The sequence below is a fragment of the Pipistrellus hanaki genome, assembly GCF_964339955.1.
Source record: "Pipistrellus hanaki genome assembly, chromosome: 11".
NCBI classification, from domain to species: Eukaryota; Metazoa; Chordata; class Mammalia; order Chiroptera; family Vespertilionidae; genus Pipistrellus; species Pipistrellus hanaki.
Window position 1 is genome coordinate 4,916,454 of NC_140513.1, and position 24,093 is coordinate 4,940,546.

The 24,093-nt window shown below is 53.1% G+C and overlaps 1 protein-coding gene across 2 annotated transcripts in view; it reads right to left on the minus strand.

Moving 5' to 3' along the window:
- Positions 1-2,267: 2,267 nt before the first annotated feature.
- The window catches only part of STXBP1 (syntaxin binding protein 1), a 41,146-nt gene continuing 19,320 nt past the window's right edge, over positions 2,268-24,093 (minus strand). The window contains exons 7-20 of one of the 2 annotated variants that reach the window (XM_084898565.1): positions 22,422-22,570; positions 20,843-20,927; positions 19,922-20,052; positions 18,849-18,956; positions 18,587-18,647; positions 16,961-17,026; positions 16,215-16,295; positions 14,658-14,796; positions 13,907-14,016; positions 12,349-12,450; positions 10,337-10,422; positions 9,621-9,775; positions 8,053-8,178; positions 2,268-4,143 (exon numbers count right to left, since the gene is read on the minus strand). In XM_084898565.1, the coding sequence (XP_084754691.1) occupies positions 8,069-8,178; positions 9,621-9,775; positions 10,337-10,422; positions 12,349-12,450; positions 13,907-14,016; positions 14,658-14,796; positions 16,215-16,295; positions 16,961-17,026; positions 18,587-18,647; positions 18,849-18,956; positions 19,922-20,052; positions 20,843-20,927; positions 22,422-22,570 (1,383 nt within the window). In that variant the 3' untranslated portion in view covers positions 2,268-4,143; positions 8,053-8,068. The remainder of the gene's footprint in view (positions 4,144-8,052; positions 8,179-9,620; positions 9,776-10,336; positions 10,423-12,348; positions 12,451-13,906; positions 14,017-14,657; positions 14,797-16,214; positions 16,296-16,960; positions 17,027-18,586; positions 18,648-18,848; positions 18,957-19,921; positions 20,053-20,842; positions 20,928-22,421; positions 22,571-24,093) is intronic. The other variant, XM_084898566.1, reaches the window with a different exon arrangement.

Sequence of the window (24,093 nt, forward strand, 5' to 3'; positions counted from 1 at the left end):
TAGGCCTGTAGATTCACACAGAGCTTGTGGCCCAGGCACTCCGGGGGCAGGGGCGGGTCCTCTTCACCCCTGCTGTCCTAGAGCTTGGCACTTAGCAAGAGATGACACAGTCCATCCTGGCATTTTGAAGGTTAGTCAGGGTGAAACCCAATTACTTCCGTCTTAGGGGTTGGCCTGAGTGGTAGATCCTTGCTGTGGGTGCCAGGGGACAGGGAGGGTTCAGAAACAGGGACATGGGTGTTTACTTTTGGCCATGAGGCAGGTTGGAGCAGTGGTTGGTTAAAGGTGGGCTTGAGTTTCTCTGCCCTGGACTGCAAACAGGACAATACAGGCCCAGAGGGGAGAGTGGCCTGACCCAGTGCCCAAAACCTGGGGCTAGCAGAGGGACTGGCCTTCCAGCCTGAAGCAATGGCCATCCCTCCAGCTGCAGATCGCTGCCTCACTGACCTGAGAAGCTCCTCCACAGAAGCCTTGCCCAAGCAAAGGGTCCCCATGGAGCCTGAATCGCCCAGCTGCCTTCTCCTTCCTCTTGCCTCCTGGGTTGCTACCCTTTTACCAGAGGCCCATCTCGGGGTAGTTCTGAATCCCCGCCTGATGGGCTGCCTAGAGCCCACAGAAGGTATCAGCTCTTGGGCCTGTACTTCCTCCTGGGGGTCAAGGCCAGGTTTATAAATGCAGCTGCAGTCACACAGCAAGAGTGACAGCTGGACTTTCCGGCCGGCCTTCTTGGTGGAGGGGTGGGGAAGGGAATGCTGCAGGTTGAAGGATACCCCTTTCTGGAACTTGTTTGGAGTCTCTCCAAAGCTCCCTATTCTGGGGCCACAGTCCTCACCCTTCCCAGTGAGTCATCTCATTGCTGCTGCTTAAACTGTGTCCACACTGGGGACTGGTGGTGGTGGGCTCAGAGCCTCCTGACTTTGTGATCTGAGTCTTCTGAGAGAAGCAGGTGCAGTGCACACAGCCCAGGAGGCAGCAGCATCAATCCAGGGCAGTGGCCGGTGGGCTGGGGCACTGCCACCTCTAGAAAGCACTGGAGGGAAGGAAGCCTAGGAGCAGTGGAGACAGGGCAGGCACGCATCATTCAACATACCTGACATCTTGCCAACCTCTGTGGAGCACATGACATAAGAGATTTGTTCATCCAGGGTGTGTGTGTGTGTGTGTGTGTGTGTGTGTGTGTGTGTGATACAGTACTGCCGCCCACTAGTGTGAGCTCACGAGGACCCAGTCTGCCTTGTTTGTGGCTGCATTCCTAGAGCCTAGGATGGAAGCTGGCACATAGTAGGCACTTACAAACATCTACTTACTGACCACACGTGGAGGGGATTCCAGAATAGCATAGTTAGGAGCTCGATCCACCCTCCCTTCAGCAAGACAACTTAATTGAAGATTTAAAAACAAGAAAATTATTTAAAGTATCTGAAAATTGTTCTAAGGGTATACAGAAAATGGGAAAACATTCATTTAAGAAAATCTGCCCACTGGTGTGGCTCAGTGGTTGAGCATCCACTATGAATCAGAAGGTCATGGTTCAATTCCCAGTTAGGACACATACCTGGGTTGCGGGCTCAATCCCCCATTGGTGAAATGCAGGAGGCAGCCAATTGATGATTCTCATCATTGATGTCTCTATCTCCCTCTCCCTTTCTAAAATGAATAAAAATATTTTTTAAATTAACAAAACAATAAAGAAAAAGTTTCCACACAGGCAGTAGAATGAGAAAGTGCCAAAGAAAGAAGCCTGTCAACCAAGAATTCTATATCCAGCAAAATTACCCTTCAGTATCACTCTTCCACAGGCATCCCTCCCAGGAGGGGTCAAAGTTCCTCATCAAGGTCCTGTGGATTTGAGCCAAGCCTGCTTGATGCCAAGGTCTGTGCTCCTAGTCATTGCCATTCTGCCTCCCAGGAACAAAAGCCTGGTGTCACACCAACGTGGCGTACAGGCACATGAGCAGGGTCTGGCGGAGACCTCCAGCATGCAGCCTCTGAGATGGAGACATTCTAGACACAGAGAAATAGGGTGATGGAAGGACAATGTTATCTACAGGTAGCTTGCTGTTGCTGCTAGGGGCCAAGGCAAGCCTCACAGATTGTCCCAAATGTGCAACAGCTACAGATCTTAATGTAAGTAACGGAGACCCGGATCCAGGAGACTCCAAGCCGTGGCTGGGGTGGCTGGACTCCTCTGCCATGGACCATTGCAGAAGCCTTTCTTTCCACTTTCCACAGTGAAACCAGCCCCCCGTCACCTTGGACACCATGAATGAGCGCCAAATTATTTCTTTATTAGACTCAAGTACTTTAGTACAGAACAGTACAGAGATGATACATGTTTGTGCTTCAATACTTTCAAACACTGAAATTCTGATAATTTCAAGGTAAACAAGTTTCAAGACAGACTAGGTTTTTAAAATATCCTTTTGATAAATTATTTTTCTATAAATAACAGAGAAAAGAAAACCAACATGTCCGACGAACGAAGTCCTGAAGCGTAAGCATTGGTCACGGGGAGGGGACAAAACAAGCAGTAACAGTAAGAAACCAACGAATGCAAGTACCTACAGCTCTGTCCTAAGGAAATAAGGTATCGTCAGGGGCGAGGGGAGACAGGCCTGAGAACTAATCTGAGTGCAAAGGGGGGAGAGGTTTCCAGGCCGTGAGGAGAGAACACCACAGGCATCTACCGGGCGGGCGAGGAGCATGTTCTGAAAGGAGCGCGGGCGAGTTAAACTAGCACACACCACGTTTGCAACGACATCACAAGACAGTAATATACACGCGGTCTGCAGGAGTAAAAGGGTGGTGGGGGCTGGACAGGGGACATTTTTGTGACTTCCACTGTCATTATATTTCATGACAACAGCAGCAGAACAGTGTGCTCACTCCCGGAGAACGAGAACTGCTGAGTCTTGAGGATGACGAGACATCCTGCCTGCATTTGCTTCTTTAAGTTTCGCCTTAGAGCTAAGTTTTATACAGCTAGGTTTTTATACAGGGAATAAAATGACCATTTTCTCTTACAAGCACAACAACATATGACCCTGCACTACAAAAAAATAAGATATTAGGAAGTATATTCCACTGAGGATCATCTGAGTGGGCAAAGGTCTGAATAAATCCATTGGGCTATGATTCTGGCCATTGGATGTCTTAGGGGACAGGCCCTCTCTACAGAGAAGGCCCTCTGACAGCATCCTGCAGAGCCCACTCTGTTCTAGTCCATTCCTAACCCCTGAGCTCTCCCAGGCTGACCCCAATAAGAAAGACTTTCTCTGACCAAAAGATCAGGCCTAAATCCTTCTCCAGGCGACCAAGGTCTCCAGGGGGAGCTTGCTCCTCACTGGTCTGGGCACAGTGACTTAGACCACAGAGCGACTTCCCTCAGGGCCACTGGGCTGTGGACGCAGCCATGGAGGGGCTGAACACCAGCCCCAGCCACAGCACTGGGGATATGGGCCACCAAGGAAAGCAAAGAGGTGGGTTCCAGCTCCAACCTCCGAGATGCCACCTGGTCCTCCCTGCCCAGCCTACCTGATGAGAGCAGGCACAGGGGCGTGGGGACCGGAGTGAAAGGACAGAGAGAGCCTCAGTTTGAAATACTCCCGGAACAGACACCTGCGTCCCAATAAGAACAGAAACAACCCAAGACAGGTTTTTAAAAACACTCAGCATCTGCCTGCCCATACTCAAGCAATCGGCACGTGTCGCACCAGGTTATGTACAAGGTCACGGAATCCTAACTAATGGGGAGAAGGTGTCCATTCACTCTGAACAGTCCCAAAACTTCTCCAGCAGCGTGCCGCTTACACACGAACCTCTCCGCCCTGGGCACGTATAGAAGATAGTCTCTTTAAAAAACACAACGCATTATTGTCTTTTGTTTCAGAGAGAAGAGGGCATCATTAAACACGAGAACGCAGCGGCAACAGCGCCGCCTAGGGCGTGCAGAGCTGGGAGGCAGGGAAGGGCAGAGTCAGCAAAGGAACCACTGCGGGCAGCGGCACGGCAGCGGAGCATGGGGGAGAGGGTTCGCTGTTTGGAGGGGCAGCTTATTGTTTTAAGTGCTTATTTCTTCATCTGTTTTATTCAGTTTCTTCAGCGTGTCCAGCAGTTTTTGTGGGGTGAGAATCTGCGTGGATCCTGAGGGAGGCAGAGAAGACAGTGAGCTCGCCGGCTCGGGGTCAGGATACTTTCTCCTTCCCTGCTCCTCGAGATTCCCAGGCCTGCACCCATTCCCCGCCCCACCCTGGCGTGGTCAGTGGAGGCAGGGAGGGGGTTGGGGATTGATTGGGCTTTGGGGACTGGGGATAAACAAAACATCCTCTGGCTCAGGCAGGGTCCCAGGCTGCACCAAGGAAGGAGCAGGCCTCTCCCTCAGGGCTCAGCGCCATCTGCAGGAGATGAGGCAGCTGCATTGTGAACTCAAGGTGAAGCAGGGAGAGAAATTCCAAACCACATGGCAGGGGAAGGTTGGAATGGGGAGGGGACTATGAGGGGCCTGTGTGTGGAAAGAACGGTGCCTGGGAGGGAGGCAGCCGGTGGGCAGAACACCCTGGGGGAAGCCACTGACCTCTGGAGCAGATGGTTGGAACTGCCGTGGGTGGTGGGCGGGACCTCAGGTGTGAAAAGGAGAGGGCGGGGGACCTGAGGCCTTACCTTATAGAGACCGTGCATTGTAAGAGATTAGAAATGCTTGCAAAACTTTAAGCTAATGGAATTAGGTATAACTTCTACCACAAAAGAATAAACAAATAAAAGTAAATGAAGTCCTTTTTCATAAGGAGAGAGATCTAGTAAGTGCAGTGAAAAAAGATGCATGGATCGTGGGGTTTGGACATGGACATATCAAACAGAACAGAGGTGGCTGGTGTGTGAGCATGAGGCCTGCACGCATGCAGCAGGGGCCGTCAAAGAAAGATCCTGGTGGGAGAGAACTGAACAAAAGAGACCCGTACTTGAAAATGTGCCTCCCTGGAGATGCGGGTGCACGCATGGCCTTCATGGGACGAGGGAACAGAAACCTCAGGATGCCAGACTCCCACCCCAAGCGAGGGCAGGCAAAGAAGGCCTGGGCTGGCTTGCTGGGCGTGATCTCACACACCAGGTCCCTGTGCCTTTGACCACTACTTGCTCAGCTGACCCGTGACTGCTGGAGCTGCAGGCTTGGACCTTCCCGGTCAGTGCAAACCAGCAGCAAACTGGCAAAGCCTTCCCTGATGTGAGGGCTTCCTCCCGACGTCCCATTCCCTGCAGTTAAAGTCCCAGGCACCTGTCCCAGCTCGGAGCAGCTACTGGCCACTGTGCTGAGTGATGCCCGGCAGCAGGCACCAGTCCCCAGCTCTACAGCAACTCATGACCCTGCACACTGAGGCTCCTGCAAATGGGACAGAGCTTCCGCAGCACGCCCCTGGTGTCGTTCTGGTGCTCCTTTCCCCCAGAGCACACACTTCTGCGACTCTACCAGTCGTACTGCGAGTCCTAAAGAAAGCCTAACACTACAAATGGGAAAGCAGGACTTAAATGTTACAAGCTTTTAGCAGTAAGCTGTGTGAGAATGAGGGCTTTCCAATGTTCATCGACAAGGACTGTGGGTCTACATCCTGAAAGACAGCCTGGGCTCTGGGTGCAGGGTTAGCTCAAGGGCATCCTAGGCTGAGACAACAGCAGCCCACGTGCCAGCGAAAACCATCCCTAACACCCTCCTCCAGGCCATCCACTGAGCTCCAGGAAATGAGGAGGCCGCCTTGAGTTAGAGGAAACGTCAAGAGGGGGCTCTGGTCAGGTGCCTGTCCCAGTGCTCCCCCTGCCCTTGCTTACTTGCAAATTCAGAATTTGGGGGAGGCCAAAGAGGATGAGGACTCCATCATGCTCTAGACTTTTCTTATATTATCTGGTCACTGACCATCTGGTGTTCCCAGCCTTTGACTGAGAGAAGAAAACCCAGGACCAAGAGGATTGGGCAACTAGAGAGGAGCGTAGGGCTCTGTGCCAGGCACGTCCTGGGCCCTCACTCACTGATCTCTTTAAAGGACGCGGAGCAGCTGAGTGCCCATTCTTGCTACCCAGTCATCTGTATTGCTTTAATACTTGGTTAGGCTTTCCACCACCACAAATATTGCTAATTGAGTGGGGTGGGTTTAAACAGGTAGTTGACCACATAGGCCTTCTAGAACAGCAAGCAGGTCCCACTGCTCTGAGGGTCCCTTTTAGTCCACATAACTGGAAGGTTGAGAAATGTGAACGGGTTTCCAAGAACAAAGTCATCCAAAAGACTCAATGCTATGGCGGACACAGAGGTCTGCTGGGACAAAATCCCTCTTTCGATGGTCGGGTGCTCAGCTGGCTAGAGCATCGTTCTGATAGACAAGGTTACAGGTTCTATCCCCAGGGCACATACAAGAATCAACTGATGGATGCATAAATGGAGCAACAAACCCATGTCTCTCTCAAAATCAATTTTAAAAAGCACATCTTGCAGTACATGCCACCTGCACACAGAACTAGACAGCTCTAACTCTGATTACCAACCTCCCAAGGGGCTTCTGAAGAATGACTGTTTATGCAGCTCCCAGGTTTGGCTTTCCTTGGGAAGGCAGAATGGGAGGTGCTCAGGGCCATGGCCAGACCCAGGGTCCTAGCTCACAGCCACCTGCTATTTCTCAGGCTGCCCAGGGTGGAAAAGAGGAGGAGATAAATGGCCTAGCCTTCAGAGCAAGTCCTTTAGGGATGAGCATACTCCCTTCACATAAACCTTCCAGGTTTCCTAGCCAGGGTGCTGAAGGCATTCCCTTGAGGTCAACGGGGAGCTGAGAATGGGTAGGGCTGCATGGCTGGAGTCCGTAATCTGAGGAGCCTTGGGACCCTATGGTCCAGCCTCCCTGTGGTCCACACACTGTGGCCCAGGAAGTGGGAATGACCTAGCCACAGGTCCTTGTGGCAGAGCTGGGGCTGGGGTCCAGGCCTGCCCACTGCTCAAGGTGACTCGCATTCTGAGACTCATGGGGCCACAGCTCAGCCCAGGGGTGGGCGCATTTTCAGGGCCCATGTCAGTGGAGTCTATGAAGCCGGGGGCACAAACTGTGGCCTCATCACAGAATGGGCAGTGAAGCTAAGGCCTGAGTAACGAGACATGGCGTTCTGGATCAGCCTGCCAATTAAACGCATCTGAGGAGGGTCCCAGCCCGTATGGAGAATGGAAGGAGAGAGGAGGGAACGAAGACAAGAACACGATCTGCATAATCTACGGAACAGACAGCGGGTCCTGGTGACTGAGCGGGTGCAGTGCGGTGGGAGTTCCTATCCAAAGGCTCTCAGCACTGAGCTCTGTAACTACTCGGCTCTCGGAAGGGTCACAGGAGGTAAAATAAAAGCAATGGCCGTAAGAGCAAATGGCTGATCAGTGCTTTTCCCCAAAGAACATGAAACAGGAGCTCTTCCCATGGTTGGCAGGGGTTCACCACGTAGCTGGTGGCTGGTGACCCCAACTTGTCCCTCGGGATCAGCGCCTGTCCCGGAAGGCGGCATTACATGTCTAACTACCACTGACTGGAGTCTACTCTACTCTCCGCAGGGTCTCGCCCACAGTCGGGTACCCAGGAGTGTCCCCGAAAGCCTGCTGGCCTCGTGCTCAGGTTCGCACACCTCGCCCCAACCTGGACAAGGCGCTCTCTTCCTGGTGCCCACAAACGCCTCCCTGAGCCACCAGGCTTGGGCGCGCCCCTCTGGCATCCCTCGACCCCTCTGGAGGGCTGTTCACAGCATTATCCTCATTCTCAGGTTAAAACCCTAGAGGCTGCCGCTGTGGGCTGAGCAACAGGGGACCCCGGGCAGGAGAGAGCCCGCGGGCCGGCCAGGAGGCTCCGTGGCCAGTGTGTGAAGGCAGCATCGGACACATTTTCAATCGGTGTTAAGAACTGCAAGCATTTTCTTGTTAAAGGAAAATCAAATAAATAATAAACTAAAAAGAGAAAAAATAAAAAGAGTGACGGAATAATCAAAGAAAACCCTTCAGAGCGGAAGAGTTTCTTTTCTGTAATAAGCTGCTTTTACTTTGTTTCTTTGGCTCTCACTCCATTGTTGGAGCCTGATCCTCAAAAGATACCCTAGAGGACTCCCTGAAGTCGGGGTGTCTCAGGTCCATGAGAAATTTGGTGGGAGTAAGAATATGAGTAGAACCTGCGGGAGAACAGAGGCCAGCTGACTGCTTGAACAAAGGTACGGAACAGAAACATGCCAACTTAGGCCTACGTTTTATGCAGCCAGTGAGATATGAGAAAGCAAGACACACACGCGCACACACACACACACACACACACACAGGCACACATACTGCAAGGATGGCTGGCATGCACAAAAGCGGGTGAGGCCACACAGCGGACGTCGGCTGTCTGAGCGAGGCCCCTCCACAAATCTGTGGGCCACTCCATCCCCCCAGGTTATACCACCTCCCAATGGGGAACCTCCGGTCATGGCCAAAGCTAAAGATGGAGATTTACCCCCAAGCCTGGCTATGACAGCTTCTGCCCTGGAAAACTGTGTATGAGCTAAGAATTATCCAACACACGCATGCAACACGTATGTAAGCAGGGAGCAGAGCGCTTTATCTTGAGGCCTACGTTACGAAAAGGAAGGAACAATACAGGGAAAAATGGCGACCAGATGGGGGAACTCCAGGAAGCGGGGCCAGGAGGAAGAATGTCCGGTCTCCCCACTGAATGGTGCTTCTAGGTCCCTCTTGAGACACCGGGGATGACCACGTGACTGGTGTGCAGAACCTGCTCCCCTGAGAGCCTGGGGGCACTGTGACTCAGCCACTCCAAAGGGAGGCATGAAGCTGACACGTCTTGTCGAGGAAAGGGGAGAGGGCAGAACCGGCCAGGTAGTATGTGCCATCCGGGCAAGTTCACTCATTTTGTTAAGGAAAAGGAGGGACTGAGGAAACCTGGGGAAAGCAAGATTTTTCTCAGCTCCCTCTTTCTCTTCCAGCCCTAGCACTGTGGACATGCCTACAAGCAAGAAAAGGAGAAACACATCCCGCTGCACTGAGTCAGCTCCTGTGAGTTGCTTCCTTTCCTCTGGAAAACCATCAGGAAGTCGCAGACAGGGTGTGAAAAACCGAGAAGTAGTAGGGCCGGAAGGGGGCCTGGGCAGAGGCCGGCACACCTCGGGCAGTCTCTGCTCACACGGGGTCTGTGAGTCTCCGATGGAGAGGGAAGGAGGGGTCAGAGTTTACCTTCCTTTCACTGAGCGCCTCGGTGTGAGGCCCAATGCCAGGACAAGTCCCACCTCAGGCTAGTTGGGGCTGTCAGGGGTGTTCTTAGCCTGCTTGGTTGGATAAGGAGATGGCAGCCTCAGAGGGGGGTGCGTGCCCTGATGACCCACAGGCAGGGGCAGAGCAGAGAGTGGGCTGGGCTGCTGGAGTCTGTGTCGGGCCCTTCCCTCCGCACGCAGACACAAGGAAGGAACCCTCGCCCCTTGCTTCTGCCGACCACGAACAGCTCTAGAGACAATGCCTGGTGGGGCAGCGGAGTCGAGGACAGACGGACGGAATGAAACACCAAAGCGTGGAATGGAGCCCAGTGCGAAGCAGCCCCGCCCCGGGGGAAGATCCCACTCACCGATCAGCACCTCCCACTTGCCGTTGGCCTGGGTCACCTCGTAGGCGCAGCGCATCTCGCTCAGGCTCACGCCTCCCAGGATGAAGATGATGAGGCGGGGGCCGCTGCGGTACTCGCCCGGGGCCTTGTTCTTATGCCAGTGCCCATAGCGGGCGCTGAGGGGGAGGGGAGAGAGCAATGATGCTCACCGCACTCGTATCTGTGTGACATGCTGCATGTTCGTTCTGCACACGTGAGCACAGAGCAGCTGTGTAGTGAGGGATGTGAATGAACCGCAGCGGGCCGGGAGCAGAACCGCTACGAGCACCCTGCTGCCACCCGTCAGCCTCTGAGAAACAGGGAGACGGCAGCCAGGTTCAGGTTGGCTTTACTGTTTGACATGTCTGACTCCTCCGGCTGCTGTTCGTCCAGGATCTGCCCCCGGGGTACCTGTTCCTAGGCTCGAACGGGCACTCTGCTGGCAGTGAGCAGGAACAACAGTCACAGGAACAACAAAGGTGCCCAGATGCCGCACTGGGCCGGCCTCCTGCACTGAGAGGAAGGGCCTCACGGCGAAGGGGAACTGCAAGGCCGGCCTGCAGCTGGCTGCGATGAGCACAGCGAGGGGGTCTCACGGGCCATGCTGTGTCACAGCAGGACCTCTAAGTAGTTGACATGCCACCAGAGCCACCAGAGCCAGTCCCCTGCCTGCCGCCTTGCCTGCTCGGGCTTCTCACCTGACAGCGGTAGTGCTGAAGGAAGCAGAGGAGCGGGTAGAGATGTAAGGGTAGTGCTTGGTATCGAGCTTGTCCTCAATAGTGTCCTGGAAAGAAAAGAGACTGATGTTGCCCAGCCCGTGTGGCTCAGTGGTTGAGCATCGACCCATAAACCAGGAGGTCATGGTTTGTTTCGGGTCAGGGCACAGGTCTGAGTTGAGAGTTTGATCCCCAGTGTGGGGTGTGCAAGAGGCAGCCGAGCAATGATTCCCTCTCATCATGATGTTTCTCTCTCTCCCTCTTCCTTTCTCTCTGAAATCCATACAAATATATAAAAAGAAGAGAGACCAATGTTAGGCCTGCCCCCTGCTGGGAAAGGGCTGACAGAACCCAGGTGAGAATTCAAAGAACAAGTCACTTAGTGAAAACCACGCCAGGTTTGCAGCACCCAGACACCTCCCTGCTCTGCTGCTGCTGCCGCGGCTGCTGCCCAGGGCAGTGCCCGGTGTGGAGAGCAAGCCCAGAACCGCCAGCATGCTGAAGCTAATCTGTAGGTTTGCTCATTAAGAGACATCTTTAAAACTTGCATTGATTTTTCTTGCAATGAAGTCTTTTTCCCCTCTTACATTCTATGTGAGACAGTGCCGTATTCTGACCCATAAACTCCTGACACCATCAGTCTTGTAGAAACCAGACACTGGCAGTCTCTCAGGCAAGTGAAAGCCGTCAGCCCTCTTTGCCCAAGGGACTAATTATCCGGTGGGTAGATCCCAGCTCTCAGCTCCTGCTGCCTAGGAACCTACACTCCCCCTTCAAGCCACCATGCCGAGCGCACACGTCTCCCTGGGGCCCAGGAAGGAGGGCAGAAAAGGGAGCAGAGAACAAAGGAGGGATGAGGCAGGGGCTGGCTTTCCCTCTGCAGCAAGCCAGGATCTGCAGTTGGTTTCTAGATGGCTCTTGTTCACCCAGCCTTTTGGTTTGTGCATTTTAAAAATAGGAAGCTGACTCACTGTATATATTTAAAACATATTTATTTTAACGTACAATTCAGTATGAACACCTGCTCTGCAATGAGTCAGCAAAGGGATCCTGAGCAAGTCTCTTCGTTCTCGGACCCCAGTCCCATCTGCCTGTCAAGTGAGGAGTGGACAAATTAGCCCTAATCCCACCCCAACATCTAGCAGGTGGGGTTCTACACATGCTTCCCTGATCGAAAGAAGAGATGGGCGGGACAGGCGCCTTACAAACGTGGAACATCTACTATGCACAGAGCATGGCCAGAGGCAAACACCAGGCAGCGCGCATGCACAAGGAACCTCCCTAACGCAAGCTCCTGGAGTCCAGGCCGCCCCTGTGGGCCGGTTGGACAGGGGCGGTGTGGATGGCACAGTGAGATGGGATGGGGACTTTGAAGGAAGGAGAGTGAGAACATTCCAGACAAGGGTGGGTTTGAACAGAAGAGTAGAAGCAGAAATAGGCTTGGCAGGGTCTCTGGCTGGCATGGAGGACTGAGGGACGGGGTGAGTGGGAGAAGGGGGGCAGGCTGGGCTCACATTCCAGAGGCCCATTCACACCTCAGTATGGAACTGGCTACCCATGGGCCCTTTTGATGCTGTGATCTGTTTGGTTCCTCTGGGTGTGGTACCACTGAGGGTCTCGACCTCCTGCTGCCTAGAAATCACGTGGTCTCGGGACCGACCCTTCATTAGCCCCAGGACAAGACGTGCTGCGAGGCCTGCGAGAGCTCCCGGGAGCCCGTCCTTTGGGGGTCACCGCCACCTCTAGCCGTGGAGCTGGAAGCATCAGGCCTTTTAACGTACAATTCAGTACGAACACCTGCTCTGCAATGAGTCAGCAAAGGGATCCTGAGCAAGTCTCTTCGTTCTCGGACCCCAGTCCCATCTGCCTGTCAAGTGAGGAGTGGACAAATTAGCCCTAATCCCACCCCAACATCTAGCAGGTGGGGTACTACACATGCTTCCCTGATCGAAAGAAGAGATGGGCGGGACAGGCGCCTTACAAATGTCACTGACCTCCATGATGTCTTTGATAATCGGGGTCCATCGTGACAGCTGGTAGGTCTGCTCACTGATGCGCTCCTTCCGTTCTGGCTTGCTCCTGCGACGCAACGTAGACTGAACGCAAACATACAAGATCACCGTCAGGACCACGCGGACCGCGGAGGACCGTGCTGGCCTCCGGAAATTCTCCCCAAGGACCCCTTTCAGACAGCAGCAGGGCAAGCACTAACGAGTGGGAGTGTTTTCCCTCGAAAAGCCAAAAGTATGCCCTTCGAGGAGCTGGAGCCAAGTTGGGTTTTTTCTTTTTGTCTTTTAATATTTTACTTTATTATTACTATTTTGTTGTTGTTGTTGTTAGTCCTCACCTGAGGACATTTTTCCATTGATTTTTAGGGAGAGTGGAGAGAGGGAAAGATAAAGAGAAACATCGATGTGAGAGAAACACATTGATTGGTTGCCTCATGTACCAGGGCCTGTGCCAGGGAGGAGCCTGCAACCAAGATATGTGCCCTTGGCCAGAATCGAACCTGGGACCTTTTGGTCCACAGGCCGACACTCTATCCACTTAGCCAAACTGGCTAGGGCTTATTTTTTAATATTTTAAATTGAATTTTAGAGAGAGGAAGGAAGAGGGAGAGAGAGGAGAAACAGTGATGTGAGAGTAAAACATTTATCAGTTGCCTCCTGCGTGCCCCATACCAGGGATCAAGCCTGCATAAGCCCCCAATGGAAACTGAACTGGCAACCTTTTGGTGCACAGGACAATGCCCAACCCGCTGAGCCACACCAGCCAGGGCCAAACTTGGCTCTTTAAAGTCATGGCAGATGCAGGTCAAATTAAAAAAAATTCAGGGAGTTAAAAAGAAGAGTTTGCTGTCGGCTGGCACCAGGAGAACATACTGCCTTGGGTGTGACTTACTCTCTGGTTTTGTTTCAACAGCACAGGCTGTACTGCAGGCATCATCTCCATCCTCACTCTGGTCCTTTGTGACCATGGGTCTAAAAGGCCAGTTACAGACTCTGGTCTGGTGCTCCGAGCGGCACCTGCAGCTCTCGCGTGGTCAGCACTGCGGCAGAGCTGCCGCCACAGGAGGAACACCCACCCAGTCCCTGCCTGGGGGCTCCTTGCGGGGTGCTGTGAAGAGTGCTCAGGACTCTTCCTCATCCTGGGCCCCCACCCCCAGCCTCTCCTAGAACCTGCTGTGGGCTGGGCCTCCCAGACAAGCTGCCCTGACTTGGTCAGTGGCAGTGTGGATCCTCACGGTAGAAGCTGTGTCTGGGTGTCCAAAGGCAGAGCCAGGCCGACCTGCAGGCGTGGCTCCTGCCATGGGCTGGTCCACGGTATGGCTCAGCTTTGGTGGCCGTGCTCCGCACCCATATGGGCACGTCGGGGCTCCTGGCGCTAACCCTCTGTTACTCCCATCTCAGTATCTTTCTTCCTGATTTTACCTGCTTTCTCTTTCTCAGTGTTGAGCGTGTGCCTCATAAGCTGCCTAAGTATGTTAGGGGAGAAGAGAAAGACCTGCCAGCTTCCCTCCTGCTCCCCTACCCCCACAAGGCTGGCCCTTACGTCGGTGACGATGGGCACACCCAAGTGGGCCATGTTGGTGATGATCTCGCTGTCCTCTGGGGGGATCTGGGCGTGCTGGATCAGCTTGTTCAGGTTTTCCTCAGTGATGCCTGAGAGAACAGAACCGGTCACCACACCTGCCCTGCACGGTGCACTGCTCAGAGCCCGCCCACCACCTGGCGGGAGGGGGCAGTGCCCTTCTCCTCGCGACTGGTGGAAATTAACCTGCTCATGGCATCACTTCACCATACGGCGAGGACCAGGACTCCTGTTCCACGCTAGCCACTCCATCCTGTGCTGCGACCATCGGCAATTCCCTCTCCGAGTCTGTTTCCCTCGTCTCCGCTTCTCAGCCACCCCTGCCACCCTGGGCCCACATCCAAGTCAGCGTGGGCAAGAGTCTCTGTGCCTATCTTTTTGCACAATGGACACATATGGGCAACTATGATGGGGTAAAAATCCGTTATTTAAAGGCACAGGCTACAAGTGGTGCAAGTTCAGGGTGTCTGGCAGACGGGCTTCTGCTTTAGGGGCTCCCCCGCCCCTCGGTCCTCGGCTGTGAGTCCCATATCACTGGTTAACCTGGAACTACTGGGGGCACAGCCTCCAGTGGAAATTGATTGGCCTTCATCACATTTCCCCAAACGTAAAGAGCCCCCGGGATCTTCTTGTCAAACGCCCTTCCACTCCTTTAAACCACTCTCCCACCTGCGTGGTCCCCCAGTACCCTCCTCCTGCCCCCCATACCTACCATTCTTGAGAAAGATGTAGAGGAGGATGATGCGGATTTTGTCGTAAGTGCTGACATTTGCGTCCAGCAGAATGGGGACAATAGCTCTCATGGGGTCCTTGATCTTCTCGCCTTCAGCATCCGTGCCCATGGCCAGGTCCTGCGGAAAAGACACCGTGTTGGCCCCACACTGGTGACAGTCTGGACAGGCGGCAACTATCAGGAACTGCTGGTCCGTAAATGTCTGGGATGTGGTGGGTTGGCGAAGGGCTTGAGCAGGTACTTCTACGCTCATGACGCCAGCCAGCACCCGTGTAACCAGCACCGTTTTCTGGACCATCAGTGAGGAAAAGCTCCAGGTGTCACTCCAATGCCTTGCCATCTTGTTTAAAATTGGCTGTTCCCTTCCCGAAGTGCCAGTGAACCTGTGCCGGCCTCAGGGGAAACTTTGAGCCAGGGCAGCAGGCTCAGCCCGGCAGGAACTGTTGGTCCTGTTCTCAGAGACCAGCAGCTGCAATTCCTCTGTGGCTCTCACAGAAGGTGCCTGACGGTTTCCGTTTCCCCCTTAGGATCCCAGGCGTTTCTAACAATCATGACAAGTTCATGGCCTCTTCCCAGTCTGGGTGGGAGGAAGGCAGGCACCTCTCTAGACCCCTTCACCTCTCAGTCCCACCACCAGCCTCACAGATGTTTGTTCAGCAGGACCTGATCCTAACCCTTTCCAAAAGGCAAATTAAATGTAACTGGTCCACCAAATACCACTGAGCACTCTGAAACCCTAACTTCCGAGGACCAACCCCGACCGCGCTGTCACTGATGCAGATAACCCACTCTCTGGCGGTGAAGGAGGACCTGAGTCTGCCAACATCACCCAGGACACAGACGGGTTTAGCAGGGCTGCTTCCATTCGAAGAGGCGATGAATGGGGGCAGGTCTTTCTAACCCAAGCTGAGCCCCTCACATCAAACCAGATGTACATCCCAGCATCTCACTGAGAACTTGAGCTGTTTTCACTGTGAAGAGGGGCCTGCCGCTGAGAAGCTGCCCCTGGCTGCGTCATGTTATCACACTGAAGAACTGAGTGCCAGCCTATTGACCCCACGCCACACCACGCCACACCACACCACACCACAGACATCATGGCAGCACTGTATTTCCCTTTGCAGATGAAGAAAATACAGAGAGAAATGGGCACGGCAAACAAATCCGTGACGGACACACAACTCAAATCCCAAACTCTGACCGCACAGCCCTAACTGTGATCAGTGAGGCAGGGCGAACTTGCCACAAGCTGCTGTGGCTGCAGCGGGAGGAAAATGCATTCGGATATACAACTCAGCTGGCCCCGCCCTGTAGGGCTCAGAACTCGGAGAGCCAGACATGCAAAATCCAAACGGCATGGCATTCTAGACCACCAGTCCCTACCCGTGAGAGTATGCGGCACTGGCTCGAGAGGTGAGACCGCACAATCTCGTAGGCTTTTCTGTCTCTGCTTCCTATGATTCTGCAGGATGTTCAAGGTCAGAGGTTAAACTGCTGGGTGAGCGGTCAGGGCAGTAGAGAAGGAAAGGGTCCTACCTGCTCCACCCGGCAGAGCTTATCCACGGTGCCTTGATAATGCTTCATGCAGTCCTCGGCGAGGTGCAGGTGGGTGGAGTACTAGGAAAAAGCAGTTTGTGTTCAAGATTACTCACTGACATGTGTGACACCTACCTGTGAGGCATAAACACTGGGCCAGACACCAGGGAATCACCAGCCTCGTGCAGGCCGGCACACAATCATCACAAGGCAGGGAATTACGTGTCGAGAGAGAGGGACAAACCACATTCAAAGGGTGGAGAAGAGGGAGGAATCCTTTGTGGGTGGGATGGGGTGGGATGATGGCTGCACAATGTGCCCACAATTCTTGGCTATTATTCCTCCAGGAGGAGGAGCTATGTGAGTGTGGGCTGGTGTAGTGCCTCGCTTCTAAGGAACAGTGCGGAGAAGTGATGTGTGACATCCCGGATCAGGACGGGGAGGGCATGTGCCTTCTCTCCAGCTCTCTCTCCCGGGTCACTCATTCCGGGGAAGCTGGTTGCCAAGTTGTGATGACACTCAAGCAGCCCTGTGGCGAGGCTGATAAGAGGAATAGGAAGAATGGAGAGAAACAGATGGAGAGGAGAAAAGTCATAGAAAAGAAGCTGTCTCCCCCAGCCTCCCATTTTGGTCTAATAAGGATGGGGATGACTGGAGATCCATGGATGCCAATGAACCGGTTAGTGTGCTAGGACTTGAAGCTGATTCCACTCTCGATCGCACTCAATCACTTAGGACCGCCATACCTTGCTGAGCTCTTTCTGGTACTGGGGCATTTTCTTCAGCATCTGGGACAGGTCCCGCATGGTGGTCTGTAAGGAAAGGAAAGCAGATGGTCTCACGCCCGTGGCCTTGACCTAGGAGGCTGAGCAAGCGTGGTGGGCGCAGAAGAGGACAGCAGCCAGCACCGAACCCCCAGGTGTGTTCTGTAACTCTCAAAATAAATCCATTACCTACAAGATCATGTGTGTTCAGAGTGCCAAGCCTCTGGTCAAATAATTATTGACCCAAATAGCATGACTGTCTCATAGGTGGAGAAATGAACTCTGGAGCCCAGCAATTATGTGTTATTTGTTGGACTAGAAAGTTACTGAGAGCATAACTCTTGCCAGGAAAGAACACGTTTTTGTCCATCCTCTGCCTCTCTGCACCCCCAGCTTAAGCGCTCTAGGCATCATGTTCATGTTGAAAGGCTGTAGCTGAGTAGACAGGAACATCAGGGAGAAGGTGAAAAGGCTGGAATCTACACCCTGACAGGTGAAAAGGGTCTGCTCACTCTCTAACTGTGTGGCCACCTAATCCCACTCATTTATCCAACAAAAATTTATTAACTTACTACCACATTCCAGATACTTTTAGGTGCTGGACATATAAGGACCAAAAATTAAAAAAAAGAAAAATTAAAAAAAAGAAAAAAGAATTTCATGTATTTCTGCCTTGAAGGAGCTCACATTTGGCAAAGGAACCATCCAGTTGAGTGGCTTGGTGCCCTCTGTGGGTGTCAGTGTGGGTGCACAGAGCAGAGGCACTTGACCAGTCTAGGGAGGAGTAGGGAAGGCTCCCGTTCCTCCTCCTAGCCGGTGTGGCTCAATAGATTGGACGTTGTTACGTTCACCAAGAGATCACCAGTTCAATTCCCAGTCAGGGCACATACCTGGGTTGCAGGCTCAATCCCCAGTAGGGGGGCATGCAGGAGGCAGTGGATCAATGTTTCTCTCTCCCCCCTCCTCTTTCTCTAAAAATCAATAAAAACAAACATATTTAAAAACAAAAAAGCATGACACCTGAGCAAAGGACTGGGACTTCACATGGCAAGGCCCAGAGAAGGAGCTCAGGCGTGGCTGCAGCAAGGTGGTGGGGACAAGGAGCAGGCAGACAGAGATGTCCCAGACCAGAGAGCCTCTGGAGCCTGATGGCCCAGGTTCCAGACATGTACCAGCAGGTGGGGCTGGATCCTCCTGAACGGGAAGTCACTAAAAGGTTTAAGCCAGGGAGTGACACCATCAGAGCTATCTCCCTCTGCTGATGGGTAAGCCACTCTGTGAACAGCAGGACAGGAGAGGCCCAGGAAAGTTAGGGCAGGAATCTAATTTCTCCGCAGGCTAAAAAAGGCTTCACAGTTCTTCCGGCTTAAAGTGAATCATGATCCCAAACAGCAAATATGGATCCTCAGAGTAACAAGCAGCAGCTCTCTATAAATACCAGAAGACGGGGTTCCAGATCTCAATCTCGAATGCAAAAGTAAGGCAAAACGATCACGGACGAAGGAGGACTATGGCCCCCAGCTCCCCAGCCTGATGCGGGAGGTGTCCTCCCTGCTCCCAGGGAGAAAGCAGGGTCAGCTGAGGCGCTGCAGCAGCAGCTGGGCCTACCTTCTCGCCAGTGTTCATTCTCTTGCTGGAAGAAAAGTCTTTCAGAGAACGGGTCACTTCCCTGGAAGACAGAAGAAGGCAGCTAAGTCTCAAAGCTGCTCCCAGAGCCTCTGTATGAATGATACTGAATAATGCAAGGTTCTTCCTTTAGGAAGGGATTTATCATCAGAGGTTAGCAAGTTGGCCACTTCTCTGATGAGCTCCAGCACTGGGGGGAGAGAAATGCGTCGCCCACCCCAGAGGAGGGCGGGAAGGCTCTTACTGGGACACCTCTGCGATGTGCTTGTGGCGCAGCGTTATCCAGAGGTCATCGTCCTCGTCCAGAAGCACTTCCTTCACCCGTGCCTCTCCGATGCCACTCGTCTCATACCTAGAGAGGGGAGGGCCCACAATCCATCCAAGTCCCCTCAGGTTTGCAACAGCCAGAGCTCACTGTCCTCAGCTGACGGATGTCCTAAATGACTTACAAGCCCCAGGACCATCTGGTGTCTGCGGATTGGGCACTAATGGCTGCAATGCCTAGGGCAGAGAGCTCCGACCAAGGTCAACTGACACGGAGCTCTGCTTTAGATGCCTCAGGGTCAGCTGACTTGAGTGTCACCTGGGCCACGTGGCTCAGGTTGTGAAGTCAGGTTATAGGTGAGTTACAATGGAAACATAGAGATCCCCCTTTGTCCCTCCCTCAGAAAGGCCTGGGCACCATCCTCCAGTGCGGGGTGCCTGGCACCTTCAGCAGTGGCCTGCACAGGCCCTCGGCTGCGGACTCCTGTGGAAGCATGAACACCTAAGGAAGGCAAGAACCACAGGTGCCAACGGGAGAGGAGCAGAGATCCGCTCATGGTTTCAGAACCTTCATTCGGAACCACTACCTTTATGGTCAAAGTAAATGACATGAGAATAGTGCGGCCTGTTTCCATCAAAATAAAATTAGTTTTTAGAAACTGAATGTCTAATGATTTCTACCAAGAAAAATGTTTATAATGAAGAAAACAGCTCCTCTTCAAATGCGTTCAGTGAGAAACTCCTGTGGATATATTTGTCATCAGATTTGATGATCTGCAAGTATTACTCAATGCTGCAAAAGATATGCACACGTGTGCAAATGAGAGCCGACTATGGAGGGGGGAACTAAGTCCTTGTTCTCCCCCAAAGGGGCCGGAGTTCCTGGCTAGAAGTGCCGTGAGGATGTTGGGAAGGCACAGACAAGCTTGCAGGCTAGCTGACAAGACTATGGGAGCACCCACTTTTCCTAGGATTGATGGCACCCTGTCCGTAAGTCAGAGGTGTTTCTGGTTCATTTACAAAGCTGCAGTCCCTCCGGGTGAGCATACTTACTTGTACACATCATTCTCGATAGGCAGCAGATCGTAACTCATAGCCTGAAAGGTCAGCTCATGAAGGACAGGGGAGCTGGGGTCGAAACCGCGGTCCAGGATCAGGAGCTGGGAGCGAGCCTTGTCTGGGCCCTAGAGGGAAGGACACGGGGACTTTCACAGGCCACTCCGCAGAGCTGGCTTCTGCAGCCCGCGTGGCCCTCCTGTAAAGGGGGCAGCAGGCAGTGAACCCGGAGACAAAACCTACTAAAATAGCGCGGAACACAGTCCCTTCACTGCTTGACAAGAATACCAGCCCACACGTGAGAAGCCAGTTGTCTGTCACAGTGAGTGTCCTTTGAGGCGGATCTGGAACGGAGGCTGGTCCGCGGTGAGCTCCCAAAGAGCGTCGCTGGGCTCAGCTGCGAACGGGGCTGCCCACCATGCATGTGCCCGGGGCCAAGGGGTTCAGGCCCTGGGACTTAGGATTGTAAATCCGAGATGATGAGGAACTCTGTGCCTTGACTGCAGTGGGTTTACAGGAATCTATACATGTGATACAATTACACAGAACTTTCTCTCTCTCTCTCTCTCTCTCTCTCTCTCTCTCTCTCACACACACACACACAAATACACACACACACACACACACACACACACACACAAACTAGTGAAATCTGCACAATGTCTGTTTTCCGGGGTTGTTCTACCGAGGGGGTTCCAGTGCCAAATCTGGGGTTGTCCCGGAGAACAGAAACGAGTCGTCACCCTGTCCACACTGATCAGGCTCAGTCAGCCTGCCCACGGAGCTGAGCTTGTCACCAGAGGCCACGAGCAGGGACAGCGGCACTCGCGCCTGCTCTGTAACAACCGCGCTGTGCTGATAACTGCCCCCTGGCACTCAATCACCGGTGAGAGAACCCCATGGTCCACGTCCACCTACCTCGCCCATGGTGGGGTCGTCGGCTTTGTAGGCATCGAGCTTGTCCTGGATTAGCTGGGCCAGCAGGGCATTGTCCTTGTACTCCCTGCCGAGGAGAGACACGGTGACGGGCCTTGGGGGAGAGGCGGGGCAGCGTGGGCAGGTCAAAGGGCACGTGCGTTTCGCCTGCATTGCTCGTTTACAATGAGAATATGGTCACATGTGCACGTACAATTAAAAAGAACAAACAGAATCAAATCTTTAGCTCTGTTCTGGGAACAGAAACGAGTGAAAAGCAGCTTCCGATGAACAGCCCATCAGCAGAGAGTCCTGACCACTCGTCCTTTCCCCGTGATCGGCCATCTGAGCCCGACCCACTTGAGTCTCCCTTCCCTCGACTCAGATCCCTTTGGGTCTTGTTTGCTGGAAGTGAGAACCTTTGAACCTTACCCCGGCTCATCCTGACAGTGTTTCCCGGCCCCTCCCGGCTGTACAGTGTGGTGCCGCCTGCCACCTGGCCAGGCTCGGCTAAAGCGCCTCTGCTCCTGGCCCATTCTCCCATGAATGAGCACCAATCGCCACTCCTCAGTCAGGAGAGGGCCTGGGTCCCCCGTCCAGCTTTTGTCAGGAAACACCCACACAGAAGGGCCGGTCGCTGGGGCAGACCAAGGGAGGCGTCGTTCTACGGTTGCACGGCCAGCAGACAGAGGTGACAGGCTGGCTGCAAACTGACCCCTCAGCTCCTCTGGCTCCACTTTCTCCGCACCTGACTCCTGCGTTCACAAAGGTTTCCCGGGGACAGCCGCCGACAGACATAACCCAAAGCTGGCATCCGAGTCCTCAGAAAGGCCCCATCTCACCCCTGCCCTACGCACACACTGTGCCAGACTGCCCATCCTCCTCAAACTTGCCCTTGGTTCCCCCAGCTTAAGCTCAGACCAATGGCAAAGCCAGCCATCCACAGAAAAGGCCCTCTGGTCCTCATCAGTCTTTTGAAATCTAAACCAGACTTCAAGGACCTAGTTCCAACGTCCCCTCTAGTCTGACTGCTCTTGGTCCCCTCAGCTGGAAGGGCTGAAGGGCACCAGGCTGCTCTGCCCTTGGCATATCTCCAGGGCTTACAGGCAGGTGTGTCCAGCTATGGCCCATCTGCTGGGATGTTCCCTGCCCGCCCAGATCAGGGCTGTGTCCTCAGGTGGCGTCTCCCCAGCACTGAGCACACAGCAGGTGAGTGATACATGGATGACTTCATACAACTTGACTGTGACCTTCAGAGAATTATTTCTTTGTCTTTTACCTTACTCTGAAACATCTTCTGCAAAGATGATGTTTGTTTTTAAAGGTTAGAAAGAGATGAAAAACTATAGGGAACCTGGGTGGCCATTACATAGGGGTTCATATTTGAGTTACTCATAACTGAATATATCTGTATATTTCATGCACTTTTCTGTATTAGTATAGTTCATAATAAAATTTAAAAAATAAACTATTGGGAGAAAATTATAAATGTGAGACACTCAAGTCTTGACCCTGAGACACTGGCAAAGGAATGTTAAGGCCAGAGGAATCGGGACAGCTGCTCCCGCGCGCACTGCCTTACCCACGATACCGCACGGCGGGGTACTCCTTCAGGGTGGCACACAGAGTTGCGATCTGCTCTGCCAGGCGCTCTAGTATAGGATTCTTCATCTGAGCCTTGTGGGGACTGTAGAAGCTCTGAAAAGAGTCAGCCGAGTCCAGGGAATACACCTGAGGAGGAGGCAAAGGTATACACATTTCGTGTTTGCATCCAGGATGCTGAACATCAGAATTTTCTCCAAACCCGATCGCGAGTCTACAGAGCATGTTTTCATTTATCCTTCAAACCTGGGCTGGGTGTCTGCTGGGCCAGGCGCTGTGCTAAACACATGGGAACTACCCCTGACCAAAACACGATCATCCTGTGGAGTGTGTGAAGGGAAGGCAGGCAGTGAACAAACAATAAACATAATGAAAAGCAAGTTGTATGGCATGTGAGAAACTGGTGTGCATGAGAAAATAATAAAACAGGGAAAGAATGCCCGGACGGGCTGGACAGGGAGGACAGGCCGCCTCAGGTTTGAACAGGGCCTGAAGGAGGCGCGGAGTTTCTCACCAGCAGAGGGACGTCCCATGGAGGGATGGCTGGGCCAAAACCAGAGGCCAGCGTGTCTGATGAACAATGAGGAGACTGGGAGGAGAGCAGGAGGGGCGGCTAGTGTCAGACCTCACAGGCCGTTAGAGGGGTAAGTAAATAAGGGATAAGACAGAAACTGTGCTGTGACTGTGTGCAAACGGCGCTTTTTGATTAAACAATTTTGTATCCTCAGGGGTATGTTCTAATCACTTTTCTTTTTCTTTGGAGAGTTCCGGAAGTTTAAAGTTTTCTCTTAAACTACCTACCCTACCAGCTAAGTATTTTCTCAGAATCTCACTGACGTGAACTGCCCTGATCATCTAGAAAACCAGAGGGCTGTTTTTGAATGTCCTGCTTTTTAAAATCTATGAAACACGGTGTGCTGGGACATGCCACAGGTGGACTTTGTTCCATCCAGGTGGTGACAGCGCTCACAGAAAACATGTGCTGCCCTCAGGGATGGGCTTTGGGCCACGTGAGCTGGGAAGGAGACCGTGTTTAAATGTCCATGCTGTACTTTTTCCATCCCTCCTTCCTATTTGGTGTTAGAAGCCGATCCATAAAGATTCCATATGCCAGCAGCAGCCAACCGGTGGTCCTCGGAGCACGGGTGGTCTGTGAAGTCCGAAAGGTTGGCGACCGCTGCCATATGCCACCATCACTTTTATCTCTACAAAACGCATAAATGTCCAGTTATCTCATTTCTTTGTTTGCAGACCTTTTAACAAATCTTAAGACTAAGACACACATTCTGTACGCTCGCAATCAGCTTCTCCTCTGCTGGCTTAACAACTTGGTGTTTTCCAAGCGGGCGGCTGGCTGCCGCCCTCCTGGCACCGGCAGTGTTAAGGGCTAATGACGAAGGCTGCCATCTGTTCACTCAGCACGTGACAGGCTGAGGTTATCTCTACACAGAAACAGTCCCTTCACGGCAGATGGGCGTCGTCTGATCCCTTCCCATCTCTCCCTCCATGCTCTTTTCGGATTGGCTACCTTTTGGATATCAGGACTCAGAGTGTTGGGGTGAATGCCGGGAGCACGGAGAAGTGTACACAAAGGCTTTAAAGGGTCAGAAATAAATGCAGGGTAAGATGAAGGCCGGGCAGACCTCTAAGGA